At 43.6% G+C, this 17,799-nt stretch overlaps 1 protein-coding gene across 1 annotated transcript; it reads right to left on the reverse strand.

The window, feature by feature from the left end:
- Positions 1 to 229: 229 nt before the first annotated feature.
- On the reverse strand, positions 230 to 17,234 carry LOC145457121 (uncharacterized). The gene is made up of 17 exons (XM_080335286.1): positions 16,481 to 17,234; positions 15,478 to 15,594; positions 15,335 to 15,411; positions 15,130 to 15,278; positions 14,240 to 14,298; positions 14,085 to 14,174; positions 13,471 to 13,749; positions 11,932 to 12,137; positions 9,250 to 9,582; positions 8,515 to 8,617; positions 8,091 to 8,242; positions 6,780 to 7,282; positions 5,655 to 5,862; positions 4,816 to 4,916; positions 1,686 to 4,574; positions 1,091 to 1,273; positions 230 to 711 (listed from the first exon to the last, which is right to left on the reverse strand). The coding sequence occupies exons 1-17, from the start codon at positions 16,955 to 16,957 to the stop codon at positions 704 to 706; spliced, it is 5,934 nt and encodes a 1,977-aa protein (XP_080191412.1). The 5' UTR covers positions 16,958 to 17,234; the 3' UTR covers positions 230 to 703.
- Positions 17,235 to 17,799: the final 565 nt, after the last annotated feature.

Genomic DNA, 17,799 nt, shown 5'->3' on the forward strand with positions numbered 1-17,799 from the left:
CATCAGCCTCCTAGGTTGAGAATCTTTTTTCCAAACGCGTTCTTGCACCTACATATTAGCAGGAAACAGTCTCACGTACAGCCGCCTTGCGAGCAAGTGCAGATGATAGCATTATATACCTTCTCTCAAGCTAGCTGTGAATGCTTGCACCCTGATCTGTAACATACGAAAATGATCATTATCTGCCTACGCTTTCCCTACATGTGCAAAAATACACTGGGAGACCAGCTCGAAATTCACACTTTGTTTTACACGGGATAAAGCGGAAATACCATGAAGAAATTTAAAATCATAAATCCTCATAATTGAAATTTGATGGAAATAACCGTTGATGAATTCAGCGCTTACCAATCGCAAGCTAAAAAAAATATATCCTTTTTCGTCCACATACACCGTCGTTCCTTCGCGAATGACAACACACCAATAATCGCGGGAGATGGAAATAAATATTACGACACGACACAGAATTTGCGAAACGAAAGTGAAACTAATGAAAACGAAACGCATCACCTGCCTTGCTCATTATTTCAAAAAATATAACAGTAAAATTCTCTTTTGAAATCTAACGTTAGTGGCAGTATGCATACGAAATATATAAAAACGCTATGAAAAGACGGACCATAACGTGTCAGACATGGAACAATCGAGAGCGTTCACGCATCGCCGAAGACGCTCGACCAGCAGCGGTCGAAGGGTTCAATGGTCACGAATCTGCAACAAAAGATATCCAGGTAAAGATACATCAAAATCAAATACATTCATCTCGCAGCAGCATATGGATATTCCAGGTTCACACCGTCCATGGCGTGCTACAATCCTATAATATAACATCACTTATCTCGAGTGATTGTGATATCAAGAGATTGAATTCTGAATCAATCAAGTATTCCAGTATTAAAGAGGCACTGCGCTCTAAAAATGATGTGGTCTCAAATTGGAGCGCAGACTGAAAAAAATTTTGACTGCATTCTTTAGAAAGCCACCGTAATGGAGCTGCTGGCTGTATTAGCAAAATTTGACTTTACACATATCGACAACAGCCACCATTACAGTTCTTTTATAAATATAAATACAGAACGAATTCACTTACCAGTGAACTTTGCTTCATTATTCACAGTATGGTGCAGCTTTTTCGGTATTTTGAAATTGAGGGGTCCGGTTTGCAGGGCAAAGTCCACGTTGTACGCCGGTCGATTGAGCTTCGTCGGGGTGGGGTTTGAACCCACCCTTTTTGTCCGTTGTTTGGCGGGGGAAGGATGAGTGCCCGGGTGAACTGCCAAAAATACATAAAAATAGGGCTAGATCGTCGCAGGAAAAGGATGAAATTATCTCAACGACTGGACGAAATAGACCCAGCATCGCAGCAAGTGAATATATTTTTGAGCTTCGCATCCTATTTGTAGTTCTGTCATTTTGTATTGGTTGTGAAATTAGCCCCCTCTACGACCCCGCAAGTACTTCTTCTATCTACAGGAAGTAATTTGAGCATGACTTAGAAAAAACTACTGCTACTTGTAACAGAGTAGAAATAACTAATACGTCTACGTAAGTAGCAATGTTTGGAATTGAAAATGATTCGACTTTACTCGAGTCAAAAGTGGGATTGACTTGCGACTGGGTTACAATCCTGCTTCTGCCCCTGTAGTGAACCAGGTGGGTATGCAAAGTCAGTTCAGGATACTCACATTCATGGTCGGCAACCGCCACAAAATTTGCTGTTGTAAACTTGCCCGGGAAACTCTTCTCTTTCGGCGAAACCCGATCAGGAGCTCCCTTTTTAACGAAAGGCTTCGGCGACACGCGCCCCCCGGCCCTGACCGACGCCTTGGCGCCCAGCGACGAAATAATCATGTCCAGCTTCTGCCCCTTAAACTGTCCGGACGCGGCCCTCTCGCTTTTGCCTGAAAAGTCTCCGGGACGCGTCTTCCACGATTTTTTGACGTCACCCGTACCGGTGTCAGGGACCGGCGCCCCGACAGAGCCCGATGAACCCCCAAAATCGTGCCGTTCTGAAGCCTGCGTCTCGTGTTCGTGAACCTTACGTTTTTTCCAGTGCCTAGCCGGCTGGCTGTCTTGCGAATTGGTCCCGGGGTGAGTGTGGTCGGAATCGGCCGAAAACGAACGAACTGGCGCGGCAGCGGTACCCCGCCCGGAAAGTCCAGGCGATGGCGTAAATTGTGATGTCACAGATCGAATTGAAGCAGCCGACTTCAAGTTATCTGAAGACTTCGTAGTCCAGCCTGCAAATTTTGCGAGATCTCTGCGTTCGTCACGTATCGTTTCCTCTTTCCAGTCGTGTTTCGGTGATTTGCGCCCGATTTTCGAGCGTTTGGGAATCTTCCCGGCCGCAATGGCCGAATTATTATTCCGATCGGTCCTCGAGTCGCATTTGCGACTCGTCCCTAGCGATATTTTCGAGCGATTTTCGTGAACGGATTTTTTCGTGCTACGTCGCGATTTGGTCGCTGCGTTGTTTTCCACAGTGTCTGCTTGTGGTTCGGTCGGACGTGATGGCTTACGTTCCCGTAACGCGCGTCTGCCGATACCGCCGTCATCATCACGCGGCTCATCTACCGCAACCCCCAGGCGTTTCAGATAGATCGATTTTCGATCCTGGTCCGGACCGGCGGCGGAGTCCTGGGTTTCGGATTTCAAGCGGCGTTCATGCCTGTCGCGTTTGCGTTTTTTCTCTGACCGCTCATAATCCGACTTTTTAATTGTCAATTTCAAACCGGCGGGGCAGTCCGTCCTACTCCTGTCATCTCCAGACAACAGGTCCTTTTTGATTTTCAGCACCAATTTCTGCGATTTTTCCGATTCTGTATTTTCCGCTGACGAAATATTTCCGAATTGCGTCGAGTAGCCCCGGGGCACTATGGCACCATGGATTGGGTCTGGCAGACCTGACAGTGGAGACGACATTTCCCTGCGTTCCGTTTCGTAACCGTCCGGAAAAAGCATTCTTTTCCGTTTTTTTTTCTTCTTTTTACGCTTTTTATGCTTCCTACGGTGATGATCATCATTGTGAGTCGCGGTTTGAGTCACGTTTTGAGTCGCGTCGTCATCCTGAACCACTTCCCATTCATTGTCGTCAAAGAAATCAACGGGTGACGCATTTGTTTTTACTGCGTGTTTACTATCACGTTTTATATTTACATGTTTACCATCGCTATTTTGCGAAACACCGGAGTGCCCCGGCGAAGCCTGGATCGCGACCGAATTCGTTACGCACGATTCCGGGGACAAAGTCGAATCGGGCAAAGGCGGAGGCGACGGCCTGACCTCATCCGACACGTCCCGGGGTGGGTACCCGTAAAACCGGGACTGACCCGGCAAAATCGAAGGCACCGGGGCACGCGCGCCCTGCCAAGGATTAATGGCAGTGCCAAAAGGAAAAAGGCTGTGGCTGCGAAAAAAGGCACCCTGCTGAAAATCAAGCATCCTGGCCGGGACATACTGTCCCGGCGAGAAAGGAGCCGGCCCGGGACGGCCAGATATTTCGTTCATGAAGTTATCCTGAGAATTACGGCCGTCGGTGGTTCCAGGGTCGTGCCCCGACACGAGTGTCCTAGACATTTTGTCAAAAAAGTTGTCCTGCGTGTCACGGCCGCCGATGGTCCCGGGGTCACGCCCGGACTTTGGCGCGTCTGGGATACCACCGACGGCTCGCACGTTTTTTGGCAAGCTCGTGTCTAAGCCGGCCCGCTGTCTTTGCTGCCCCAGCGAGCCCGAGTTTTCCCGGCCGCTCGACGCCCCGGCGTTGCTTAGAGACCGTAGTTTGGGCCGCTGCACATTTTCGGACGGACTCGGGACCGGTATGTCAAAATCGTCGTCACTGGATTCGGAACTTTTGGGAGAGTATACACCAATACCGGTCCGGTATTTGCCGGGGTTGACCGCGGATTGTCGGCGGGACAGCGCTTGCCTTTCCCGCACGGCGCCACGTTTTTTATCGGAATCTTTAACCTCATTTTTCGCGACAGTGTTCACTGTACCGGGACTGTCTGATTTTGAGGCGCTATCTTCGGTCAGAGACACCCATTTTAAACTACCAGCCCTGGGCGTTGGCGGTGACTTGCACACTGACTTCTGTCGTAAAGGCAGTGGCGCGTTGCTACCGTAACTTATATTTAGCCCCGCCGCGATAAAAGCCGGGTTTGGTGTCTCTAATGGGATTATCGGAGATTTACGTTCGGACCGGCGTGGGGACACGCTTTTCGGGCCCTTGCCTGAACCATTGTCTGACGCTAGGCTTTTACTGTCGTCGAGCCCTTGCACGACTGGAGACCGGACAGGGTCTGGATTCGGTGCCCCGTCGTTAGCGCCCCCCTTGCCGCGTTCTGCGTCGTTTTCCGAATCGCTTTTCGGCGCAAGAGCTCTTTTTTCGTTTTTTGAATTTGCTTTCGATCTCGTCGAGTCTGGATAGGAGAGTTCGTCCGAGCTGGATTGTGATCGGAGATTTTTTGCGTCGGTAGACCCCCGCGGAGATCTCCATGATGATTTTTTCCGTTCCGATGACTTTTTTTGCGTCTTTGTCACCTCACAATTTTCCTTTTTATTCGAGGATTTCTCCGCTAAAAATGAATGGAAAACGTTGATAGAGCAACACGTGGGAGGAGTTTTGGTATTTGAGGAAACTCTTTCAGATACTTCAATACACAATATTAATCTTCAACATAAAATTGAATGTCAGAAAAAGACAATGGTAGTAATGTTATGAAGGAATAATGTTCAATTAAAAGTATCCGCTACCAATCTTTGGTACTGCTACATCATTAGTGCATGTTCAAAAGAAGAAACTAAATCAGAACCCACCTTCCGACTGTTCAGCGTCACTTTTACCCCTCTTGCCGTCGAGCGAAGTTTGTTTTTCCAGATTTTTCGGCAAGGCCCTTTTTCGTCCATCCTTCCCGACTCTGGAAAGAGGCACCAAAAATGAAACGCGTGAACTCGCAGCGAAATCTGCAAAAAGCGATTGACGAAACGTACCCTTGCCATTACAATTCCTAGCATTGCTGCCAATCTTGAGATCAACCCTCACTGACTCTCTGCGAAATTTTCCCTGCAACTAGACCCCTGGCTCTTACACTCTCCCTAACTGGCTGCGCCTGGCCGAGAAAAAGACACCGCGAAAGAAATTTAAGAGTCTTTAATAGCCTGTCAAATCATCGCATCGCAAACAGAACGAGACAACGCTAAATGCTGAATGGAATCGTCTCACAATCGTCTTACAATGTACCTGCCAAACTATGCAGAGGACCATGCTTTCGGTTAGATTTCACCAAAACCTTCCACACACACATACAGCCACATAATAAAAATGAAAAAAATCCAGAAATTCTGCACATCAGGAAAAAAGCTGCTTTTTCAAACGCAAGATATTTCTACACAGCAATCTAATCCTTGCTCGATACAGTTCAAAAACACACTCGCATAACTTCTCAAAACAACAGTAATACCTAGATACTACTAGATATGGCCCTGACACACATCATCAGTTTATAAAACTCCAAGCAAAGAATGGAGTACGTAAGAAAGAAACGCCGCAGTGTAGCTTAAAAAACAAAGTAAAAAATTCACCGACAATGCCGGGCCGTCACATCGTCATTATTTCGTTACAAACGGATTTCACGGTCCATCGAATAATCTCATACCGTTGTCTCTTATCGTCGATTCTCTCAGTCTCGGAGATCGTTTCCGTGCGGACCGTCATTTTCGGCTTGGCGGGCATGTCGAAGTCTTCGGTGTCGGAGGAATCGTTGTGACGTGGCGACCTTCTGGGTTTTTTGCTTTCTTCCTTTCCTGTCTTGCTCGAGACGTCGTTTTTCGATCGCATTTTCTTACGGGCGCTTTCGTCTGAAACTGCGACGAATGCCGGGGCGTAAGAAAAGCTCCGATACACTTATTCGTAGAACGCAGAAAATTCAAAAAAACTGATAAAAATAAAAAAAATGATTGATTTCAAGCTCAGTCTTCTGCTATAATCCGGCGTCCTTAACAAAATCGAAAAAGTAAACCCAACCGAAGTAGTTTTCATTATTTTGTACAACTACGCACTCCCTGTCTTTTGTACATATCCTTACATTTCAATATTTTATCAGTAGGGCAAGTTTTTGCAACTTTTTTTTACAGCTTCCGGCAGCTTCCTAAATACTCGTAAGATATGTAGAATGCTGTTTTAAGCTGTTCATTCTTTTCCATGCAACTCTTTGCAACATTTTCGATTTTTCATGAAAGTATTTTCGGTTTTGGTGGAATACACGACCAAATTCGACTGAAACACGGTAAATCAGCACCGAAGTACGGGTATTTTGGGAGCTGAGCCGGTAAATTGACCTTTTTTTTAGTCAACCGAGCAAACTGGGGTCTTTTAGTGCAACTTTTGTCAAAAATAAATAAATAAATGCAACTTTCCACGGATTTAACTGCAACGAAAACTTGCCCTATTTATCAGCCTTGTGTACAGCGCCCTAGTGTAGAGATGATACACTGGAATATTGGGCGTTCTATAAATTATTAGCCTATATTATATAAGCTGTAACATATAAAACTATCTGACATCGAATTGAAAAACTGATACAAAGTCACACAACAAAAGGGCAGCGGCCAATTTCTCGTCCGACAAAACTTTCTAATGTTTACGTTCGAGTCGCACAGATTTGTCCTAATCATATTTCATCAAGTCAAAATGGTTGAAAACCACCGGACTAGAGAGCAGGCCCGGAAAATGCCGGTCTGATTATCCCTCCAGAGCCGAAATGATAACGATAAGAACCCACCTTTGTTGTGAAGTCGCGAGTCCTTGCCTTGTGCGTCATCCCTTCTCGAACGGTCGTCGGGTGAGCTTTTCCGTTTCAGCCTCGCCTTACCGGGCGATCTGTCTCTCACAGTGTCAGACGCCGCGACGTCCTTCGCTTTCGACCGAGGCTCCTTGTGTTTCGACCTCTGGACCCGAATGTCTCCTTTCTCCGAGGGCGTGCTAAAAGCCGCCTTCCCCCTGTCTCCCTCGGAATCGGTGGACACCGACGACCTCTCCATGCGCGTCTTGAGATCCGACGATTTCGGCGAAAATTGTCTCGCCCTTTCGATTTTTGCACGAGATTTCGCGTGCTTGCGGTGGTGACTTTTCACGAGACCGTTTTTCCTCTTCGTTTCGGAGTCTTTTTCAGGGGAAGCGGGCCGAGTTACGACGTTGGCGTTCGCCTGGGGCAGTCGTATCCTCTCGCTGGCGTCCTCGACGTCATCCGGGAGTTGGGGCTCCAACGAGTCGTTGCCCGAATTTCTGCATCAATAACGCACACACATACATTCTGTCAGTGACGAGGTATTGGTACTTTTTCTGTGCACCCGGGTTGGTTTGCCTAAACACGCTACTTCTCCACCGGTCACAAACAAAGTACTTCTACTTGCTGTGTACCCAAGTAGCGTACTTTCTCAAAGTACTCCCGCAGATTTGTCTACTCGAACTTCTCGCTGAAGCGGTGACTGAAGAGCATCTTGGAGGTACAGAACAATACAACATACTATTCGATTATATATTAATGCGGTAATGTTTACTACTCTCGGCAATATTTGTCATTTTTTTAAACCCAAACTACTATCTATCTCGCACCAGTGGGCTCTGGTGTGGCGCAAGGTTGTAATAACTCTAGTCACCATTTTTTGGCGACCCGATTTGACTCGAGCCATTTTTTCGAACGCGTAAAATGACTCGACTCGATTTTTGTATGGACTAGACTTGTGCTCGAGTCAGCGCACCACTTTATTGGTATGTCGTCTATCAGTCCTGATCCTTGGGTGAATAGGGTCGGAAACTGTTGTGACTAAGGAAAATTACAATATTATAAATGTGAGCCATTCTATATCACGCGAGCAGAGTTGAAAAGTGTGGATTGAACACAAAACTGAACAGTGAAAACAACAATGGCTTCGACTCGAGTCAAAACACTACGACTCGGACTCGACCCTCTAGTCACTGACCAGGAGTCGGACTTGACTCGGCATTGATTTGAAAATGACTCGACTTCACTCGAGTCAAATACATCAATCCAAAACACATAGCTCCGTTCGATACCAACAAACCAACTTACTCCGGGCACCATTCCTTCGTCTTCGCGAGCTCCCTGCTCTCGGCCTTTGCCAGCTCGACAAGTCTTGCCGATCCGCATTTCGGCAAGGACGGCAGCAGCGTTATTGGGTTGAAATCCTTGCTTTCGAGCATCAATGATTCCATGTAATGAAACTGTACACAAGGAAGGGTAATGTTTGGGTAGATAATCAATTTTTTAGAGTAGGCTACTGTACTGAAATTATAAACTCCTTTTCAGAAAGAGTCATATTATCACAGAGATTTTCAGTTACATTAGCTTTTTTTACTCAAGTCGAGAACAAACCACATCATCGTTGTTACAAACCTTGACACCGGCACAATTTTTATATATTCAGGCCTTCGACACGGGCCTGACGGGCATTCGTCAAAGTTCACAGATAAACAGTCAAATTTCTGCCTCCAACCTGTTCGAGAAAGACGTTCTTCATCGCAGAGACGTGATGCCGCTTCATCTTTTCCCTTCTGCCAATCATGTAGCACAGGTTTCGGACTCGTTCCAAGTCTTGCCTGTGTGGAAGCAGATGTGTCAGTTACATTTAAACCTCCCCCTACTGCGGATAAATAGGCACGTAGCGTCGCGCGAAAGGCCAGTTGATGAATATTATACAGTGCTTTCCAATGAATCTCAAAGGCCATTATGTCAGGCTCAATTTAGGTTACGGGCAGGACCAGTCAAATAAATGATAGCAAAATGTTACCTCCAAGACCTTTGATTTGGGTGGGATGCTGCAGTATGAAGCCTGGGCATTATAACTCCACAGATCATACAATGATATATCAATGAATACACGTTATAAACCTCCTCTAAAACAGCGGCTCTTCAATATATGCTGGCATATTTCTGTTCCACTTGTAATTGTGGAGTGTTAGTCTCAAGAGATTGAGACTACAATTTCACGGGGAAGCCAGAAAATTTTCAATTCTGTATAAAAAATCTGAAATTTTCTACACTACCGGTAATGGCTATGCTTCTACAGGTTGGTTCTACAAAATTGACGTAGAACCAAAAAATCTGATTGACTTGCCAGTAAAAATTTGAAAAAAAGATTATTTTTGAACAACCCTAATTCTCAACTGTCATTGGCGCAAACCCCAAAAACACGCACGCAACAAAGATAATTCTGACCCACGCCACCCACCTCAAATGCGTGAACATTCGCAGCCTCCTCTGCAGCCCCGTCTCGGCCGCCTCGGCCAGTTCTTTCCCTTCCTCCTGCTTCGGCGTGACCAGCGGCCTGTTGAAGTTGGCGCGCCTCTTCAGCCTCCAGTACGCCATCACCTGGCCGATGGTGTCGGCCGGTATGTTGAGGCTGTTGGCCACGCCCTCGTTGCGCACCAGCCCGTGGAAGTCTCCCTCCAGCTCGGCTATCAGACGCTGCCGGTCGCTACGCTTCTCCTCTTCCGTCTTCTTGCCGGGAGACGGCTGCTCCGTCTTCTTTCTGAAATTCTTGCTGTGCTTCTTGCAGAAGGATCTGTGCGACATTGGGGAAACATATTTTTTAAGGTGGGCAACGATTTCGCTGGCGCCAATGAGAATTTACGGTACAGATCGACACTACCGATTAATTTGATAGCGCGCAGACTCGACAACAAAATATCAAATGTAGGCTACATTGTAATTGTGTTCAATAAGTAAACAAACAACCACATATCTCATCTAGATAATATAAATAGTGGGCTATCACTTCGTTAGGGGAGATTCTATGATGGATGTAACCAGATATATCGGGGTCTCCATATTGCTACTTCATTAATTAAAATGCACAAAAAAATCTACAAGTAAAAAATGGCTGGGACTGTACAACAGTACTACAATTCCATCTCTCCCCGCCATAAAATTCTATAACCAGTCGGCAGTCGCGCTAAACACAAAAACTATTGAAGTCCGGGTGGCATATCCAAAGTCACAGTTTACGGCAGATCAAGTACGTCACACGGAAACGTTGGCAAGACAAGCCACGCGAGACCAGTAACAGTGCTTTATCACGCAAAAAAGCAAACAAAGGCTCCATTCGTGGCGGCGATGCAGATAAAGATCGCAACTATTTTACGAGCAAGTCTCACGATACGGCCACGTGCCTTCTCGGCACAAACACATGTCGCTATTGGCTTTGTTGCTTTGGACAAAAACTGTTCGAATCACTTTTATTGCTCAAACTTTAGGCAGTTAATCGGACGCGGCCACATTTGAAATTGGAAGATGTACGGTATATTCGCGACAATTGCAAAAGTGCCTGTCGACGCTACAAATAGATGCTGAACAGAAAAAAATTCACTCATCATGACCTGAACTGATATAAAGCTACTGCCAAAGTGTAAAACAAATAGTTTTGCAAAGAAATAAAACATCAAGCAGAATTGTTACCGACCATGATCACCTCTGCATAAGGGAGAGAGGGTCATCACCATCAGGAAAAATACCATACACAATTACACAGATAACATATGATGGTAATAAAACACGGATACCGCCATCCATACCCAGGCCGTGTTATTTTTGGCATATGCCAAAACTGCCAAAAAGAACTTATTTTTGGCATTTTTCGATTTTTATTTTTGGCAGTTTTGGCATCGTCCTTTAAATAGATAGTTTCAGCCTCGAATTAGTCACAAAAACGCTTTATTTGGGCTAGTTTGTCAAAAGACACCAAAAATGTGCAGCATCCACGTATAATCAGTGTCAACAAACAATAAGAAGAAGAAAAAACCAAACGATTTCATAGGTTAATAATGTCAAACGAAACCACAAAATGTGCAGTATCCATCGGAATCGGTGCCAATAAGCAAAAAAAAAGAAAGAAAAGCCTAACAAACACGCTCAACAGTTGATTGTTACAGCTGTTGGATAGACTTAAATCGTTAGCACTGTAACAGTGCTTCCAAACTCAGGTCAGCTAAGTTTCTGCTAAATTCATTTCTCGCCCAGCAAATCTGGGAAATATCGGCTTCAACAGTAGCTGTTGAGGGAAAGAATGTTGCCAGTCATCGACAAAAGGTTTTCAGAGCTTCGAAATCTTTGGAGGGCCAAACCGGCTTCCATGTGTCATGAAAAGAGATCACTTCGCCAGTGCCATCGATCTCATCGCGGAAAGAATTTTCCTACCGATCCTTTTCTATAGGAGTTTCGTGTGTTGTCTCTCAACACATTCTATTTAGTAGCCCGACTATCATTTCTCCTTCAGTCTACCGATATATTTTCGAAGGACTTTTGTCACTTCAGGTGGCTTTAATATTACCAATTCGCATGGAAGAGTCCTGAGAAGGTTAGATTGTTTAAGAACATTGACGCAACAAGACTGTCTGGCAAAACGAGACTATGCAGCTCAGAAATAGTCAGACAGTTTGTTGCGTCACAATGTTCAACTCGATCACAATGCAAAAATCGTGGTTGATTTTGGGGGTTCCAGTTCCATGAGCAGAATATAATTCATATTTTAATAATCAGTACTGCGGCAGCTTCTCATGATACCCGTTTTACCAAATTTAGCGCTCGACAAGCCGGTAAAAAATGGTCGTAAAATTGCCTTTGAACAAATGGAAAGTATGACGTAAACCAAATGCAGTCAGCCGTTCAATCGCGCTGTGCCCACAACATTAAGGACACCATGCTTTCACCCCTAATGGGTGTGCTGGACCCAGATTAAGAAAACTGCCTTTCACAAATGCTCTTCTTGCTTGTAACGCGGTCCTGTTAACACAGCACCATGAACGAAATAGACTATTTGGCAGGCCGTGTTATTTTTGGCATTTTCAAATTTTTATTTTTGGCAGTTTTGGCATCTGGCTCCTGAAATGCCAAAAATAACACGGCCTGTCCATACCTGAAGGCAATTGCACTTTCGCCGGCGACGGAAGCAGAATTCGGAGAGCAGCAATCCGTGATCATGTCAAACCCGGCTTTCATCGCACATGTCACGTGATAAGCCGTCACACATTGTTTTACGCAGCACTGAATGCAAGCACCGACCGACTTTTCCTTGCAAACGATGCAGACCAAAGACCATCGTGATGTCGGTATGTGAGATATCTGAGAAAAAGTAGGAAAAAAACGGTAATATTCAGTCGAAATGTACTAGGTGTCAATCGTCTTGAGAAAACATCAGAGTCAATGCTGCAAAGATGTCAATGCGGGAAATGATTGTAAGTGATTCCATGTGCGCGCAAGTCAACCAGAAGCAAAACGATTCTCACGAAACAATATCACATTTTTCATCACATATATCCATTTGTAAGATTTATAATATTGTAATTTCTCATTGTTTACATCTTTCAGGTCAATTACAGCAAGTCACTAGAGATGGTCAAAGTAGCCATTGTTGATACCCAAGTAACAAAGTGACGCCAGAAATTTCGACTGAATCACAAATATATGTAGTGATTTTCAAAATATATCAAAACTGATTTAAGGAGATGTAGAAAATAAGGTCCGAAATATACTTGGTAACTCAGGCGAGAACTTTCAATTGAATTAGTCGAGGGGTCACAGACTTTTTGCTGTTTCACGGAGGTGACTGCTTTGCAAATGGCAGCTTGCATCTTCGAGACTAACGCAATACGGCAGGGGTGGGCAGAACTTCTTCATACGCGAGCCGCATATGAAAAAACTTAGTGTTTAATCAAGCCGCAATACAAAAATACGAATTTATTCCGTCGCAATGAAATGTAGCCTAGTTCAAATGAAGTTTATTATTGTGTTGTGATATTGTGTGTCTCCACCTAGACCGCAAGAGTGCAGAACAGAACAGTTCCTTCAAGTGCTGCTGAGCAGTGAAGGAAGATTTCAGTTCAGTAATCCTACAAATGCGAAAAAAATGTGACGTAAACTATAAGGAAAGAAACAACATGGAAACAATACGCACATGCATCAATTTATAATCAGGTTAAACCTCTCTCGCAAAATGCCGAAACTCATGGGCAGTAATTAAAGAGCCCCAATCATAGGCTCAAAGGGCCACAGTTTTCCCACCCCTGCAATATGACAAATATCACTACCAATGGGTGCAAAATTTTTGAAACTATATTCAGTTACCAGGATATTAGGGGTCCAATTTCCCAGTTATTATGAAAATGCAATTCGTGAGCGTGATGCAAACGTTTCCCTAACAACTTGCTACATTACAAAATCAAAAGCGCAAGGAGTAACAGTAAAAGTGGAGGTAGTATAAAAACAAAACTACTTGAGTAAGCAATGCAGGTACGCAAAACATACTCAAGTACTCCAAAAAGTAAAAGTACTTCGTTACAGACCACCTCAGCAAATCACAAATCTTAAAAACAAATCACATAAAAATTGACTCTTTATCATCATTATTGTCATTTATAAACAACATCGGCCGAGTATTGTCACAAATCTTCCTTACTTTGGTGATGGGCTCCATTCTTTCTGGATCTGCGATATTTATCTCCGGTATCCAAAGCGCGCAGCTCATGTGCGCCCATTTGCGCCCAGACTTTGTGCTCTTCATGGCGCCGCCTTGCTGCCCGCACAAGACGCACATGGCGGACCCTCGGATACCCAAAGCGCACGGCTTACACAGCCAGCTGCCCTCCGGCACTTTGAGAATGCCGTAGCACGCTTGATGCACGCACAGGTTGCAACCGTCGCAAAACACCATTTCGTTTCCCTCTTCGCAATCGGGCTGTAATGATACAGAATTGCAGGTTCCAGACAAGTTTAGATTCTTCCCGCGACAATGTTTGCAAGCACACAAAATTGTGCAGAATAGAACTAGTCAACAAACCATGTAACAAATATTAAATGAAAACAAATGGAAGCATTTCTTTTCGTTGATAACTCAACTCTTTAGCAGCAAGGAACATATAATTTCAGTGCTTGATCTGCATCATTAGGATTAATATTCGATTGAGATTCGAGCACTCCATTACATTACACAGCCAGTGCTAGCACAGATGGAAAACTAAATTTAGATGGCAGAGAAACCTTTCCTTCCCAACAGACAATAGTTGGTCTTACCGATCGGCAAACATCGCACACAATGTTTTCATCGTACTCGATGCCAAGGCCTTTCTTTGTCTTAATCGCAAGTTGCATGTTTTCGTGACACTGCAAAATATTTAAATCGGGATTCACCGAAAGCAACTCTGTTGCAGCATGAACCATGAGCATACCTGCGTTTCCAGTTCCTCCATAATGATTTCCATCGTAAATTCATCCAGAGGTTCGTAACCTGCAATACACAACGTCAAGCAATCTCGTGTAGCAGAAGTGCTGAATGCTCTCTATAGCAGTTTCAACGATTTTTATCATAGCAGGACTGCACCTAGGTTCCGAAATTGCTTCGATGTTGTTAGATTTCAACAGCATCATGCTTTACATGTACGGCATAAGTTTTCATACAATATTCCTAATTTCCATCCAGGATCCAGATTATGGAATTTGAGAATCTGTTCATCACAAGCGGGATCGTGAATGAGACTCATAGCATTTAAATAAAACTGTAAATACGGGATAGTTTCATCATCATTATTAACTATCACGGTATGTAACCGTAATATCACTCAGAAATGAAATAAATATCCAAATAGGCATAATCATGGAGGAGATGTGATTATTAGATTCTTAATCCCACTAAATATCCCGACAAACCCAAGCATTTTTGTGTTTAACAAAATGCCCACCAAAGTTTCATTTTTACGGTTCAAAATTCTATGTGCCATGACAACTATAGGCCGAAACCAGGGAAGCCACAAACCGCCCGTAATGAAAGTTCCATTTTGAGTCATATAATATACCTGATGATACTTGGTGATTTCCAAACTTGGGCCTACTGAATATACGCAAATAATTGCCATCTAGCACACCGCATTCGCCAATTGAGCATTTTGAAAAATACAGATCTATTCCGTGGGTTATTTCAATTACAATCTATCAGGCATTAACGTTGTTATTTCATCAGAAGCACTGTAAATATGATGCAATTAAATTCTCGCCCACCCTACCTTACTAATGAGAAGAACTTCAAAATATGAAGAAAAAATATATATGAAAATTTTCCTACCTTGCCAATATCTCTCTTCGTTGATGACTTTCAGCCATGAAACATCGACTTCATCCAGATCGTATCTGCACGTCCCATCGGCAAGAACATTCAGGTTGACAGTGTCCCGGTCACCGATATCGGGCATCGTCTTGATTAGTTTCTTGGGCCTTGAAAAGTAAGGTTTGGCTTACATCACATGACAACAACAAACAACAATTCGTACATTCGAAAATCCCTTTTTGCATCTTTAGGAACTATATCGATCTGGACAGCGGGCAGCGCGTCCGCATTAACAGGAACCTGAAATATTTTGAATAAGATTTACAGCCTTGCCAATATATATTACTACACATATGTGATGCTGACTTGGACACCCTTTTCCCATTCTATCCTCCAATGATCTCTCATGACCCAATACTCGTCCGATGAGAGATGCGAGGTATCTGGAATCTTCATTGCACTGATTAGATCCTTTCGAAAGATCTGTTGAGAAGACGGACATTGCAAGGAGTGTTTTACAAACAGTAGCAAAGCGGTCAAAAATACATTCTCAGTTACGAGGGTCATGGCAGCATTATTGCACTGTCCCAGTGATTTTAGCCATGACAGCAATAAATGGGTCAACAAAGGATCACACAGTTACACACTCCAAGTAAGTCACAAATGTTGGTCCATACTATACATCTTCCCTGCTATAGTACATTCAGTATCATCAATAGTATGTCAAAACATAGCCATGCTTCAGCCCTGATCTAGAAGGATTGTATTGCATTACAAATCAATAAATCACACTAACAACGAACCTTCCATATCATAATATCAATGATATGTATTTTGTGGATAATTCAACAATTGTGCATAGAAACTCATAATCACTCATGATACTGTCGTGTTATTCAATTTCATTGGCACAGCATAGAAAATTTGAAGGAGGGCATTTGCACCTCATGACAAATATCATTCACTTATGTTGAAATTAAGAGTCAATATTCAGTACCATGTACCAGTTACCCAGGCTCTATAAGAGTTTGCACACATGAAGGTTGGTTCTGCTGCACAGTACTTACTTAACAAAGTTAATGTGGTTGATGCTTTCTGTCAACGCCAGTTATATTATACAACTTTGCAAGAGTTGAGGACACTGGCTGCAATATTTCCAAAAATCCTGATTGTTCGAGTTGAAATAATGATCATTTATGGAAAAAAGTTACAGATTAATGCTGCAATGCTGCATATGAAAACTGAATAATTACATTCATTTGAAATATAACCGAATATTTTTGCATAACATCATTTGGTAACAATAGTGCACTCTATAATAGCAGGATGGGTCATTAATATCAAACAGAGATTCGATAATTATACCGACCTCCGCTGGTTTATTATGACCTCCTGATTCATTGAGTCGATTCTTCTTCTTGTGCGATGATTTATATCCAACATGATTTCCATTGCTACCGTGACTAGGCGTACCGCCGGCTGATCTTTCGTTCATTGGCGATGATGATGAATCAAAATTCAAATTGCTTCTAACACTATTTAAATAAGACGCCGGGTCGCTCGGTGATCCATTTTTGCGATCGGAGTCACCGATTAGAGTTTTTGTGTACGGGTAATCTGTTCCTTTGAAGTGATTTGAAACACGGCCACGTCTGGTACACCGAGGGGTAGCCCCACGGTCATCGTCTTCATCCGTCGGATTGAAGTTTGGAGTCGGCGCCAAGGTTGTGCCAGACGTACCAGGGTAAAGTTCAGCATGATGACTATCATCTTTATCTTCATTTGTATTGTGAGGTCTCCTGTGCTCCTTACTGACATTGGTGGATGAAGCCTCAGGATCGTCCATTATTAAAATCCACCGCCGACTATATTCTGACGTTCATACCATCCCAGGGACGGTTTGGCTGAGATTGCTTGCAAAATATGCTGAGTGTTTCATCCCATGCGTTTATTGCACGAGTTTACTACGAATTATCGCTGAAATCACACAAGGGAGGCTGATTATAGACAATCACAAACCTACTCCTCAACGTATTTACATCATGTTCAAGCTAGTCCTAGTACTCAAGTTTTGAAGATTGGAATTGTATTAAAACTTTGAAAAAGTGCCCGTACGCCAAACTATACTGTCTATGCACAGTTTGCCAATATACAATACCATCCGGTACTGTACCTAATCTGTGCATTATTTGCAGGATTGAATATTATGATATCTCATTAGATTCATATCCATGTGCTAAAGAAAAGGGCAAAATTATAAGGAGCTGGGATTCCCTTTTCCTCGGAAGATCGCAATGCTATCTTGTTGTAAAGCCGGTAAACTTCCAGAAATAAGTTATGAAATGACAATGTCAGTATTTGTATTGTCTCTGGTTATAGCTAAATTGCAGAATTTACAGAGCGTCGGTATCAACTACGCAATTATGAATTAACTAAATCCACCGGAAGGTTCCGTATTCTCTATCCGCCATTGGCGCCATTACAGCTTCTGATTTGAGACTATCATTGTCCAAAACATCTGCCTAATTTATGACGTCATGTACTGATAGAATCTACTGAAAAGTGATAGCTATCCCTCAGAATATCACTTAGCTCTTCTGAAAAGCTTTATTGAATTATATATGACTATATCAAATGAATAAGGTCTCCATCTCCTATTAAGCTAATGAGATTTCACGGTTCATGATT

Source organism: Botryllus schlosseri, chromosome 15 (assembly GCF_051294905.1).
Source record: "Botryllus schlosseri isolate E-star chromosome 15, Bs_hap1, whole genome shotgun sequence".
NCBI classification, from domain to species: domain Eukaryota; kingdom Metazoa; phylum Chordata; class Ascidiacea; order Stolidobranchia; family Styelidae; genus Botryllus; species Botryllus schlosseri.

Bases quoted from the DNA above. Each gene is read 5' to 3' on its own strand.
- LOC145457121 (XM_080335286.1), bottom strand. From the start codon at position 16,957: ATGGACGATCCTGAGGCTTCATCCACCAATGTCAGTAAGGAGCACAGG. The intron at 13,750-14,084 runs GTAAGACCAACT...GTATCATTACAG, and splicing joins TGTGCGATGTTTGCCGATCG to CCCGATTGCGAAGAGGGAAA. The intron at 8,243-8,514 runs GTTGGAGGCAGA...CCTTGTGTACAG, and splicing joins AGAACGTCTTTCTCGAACAG to TTTCATTACATGGAATCATT.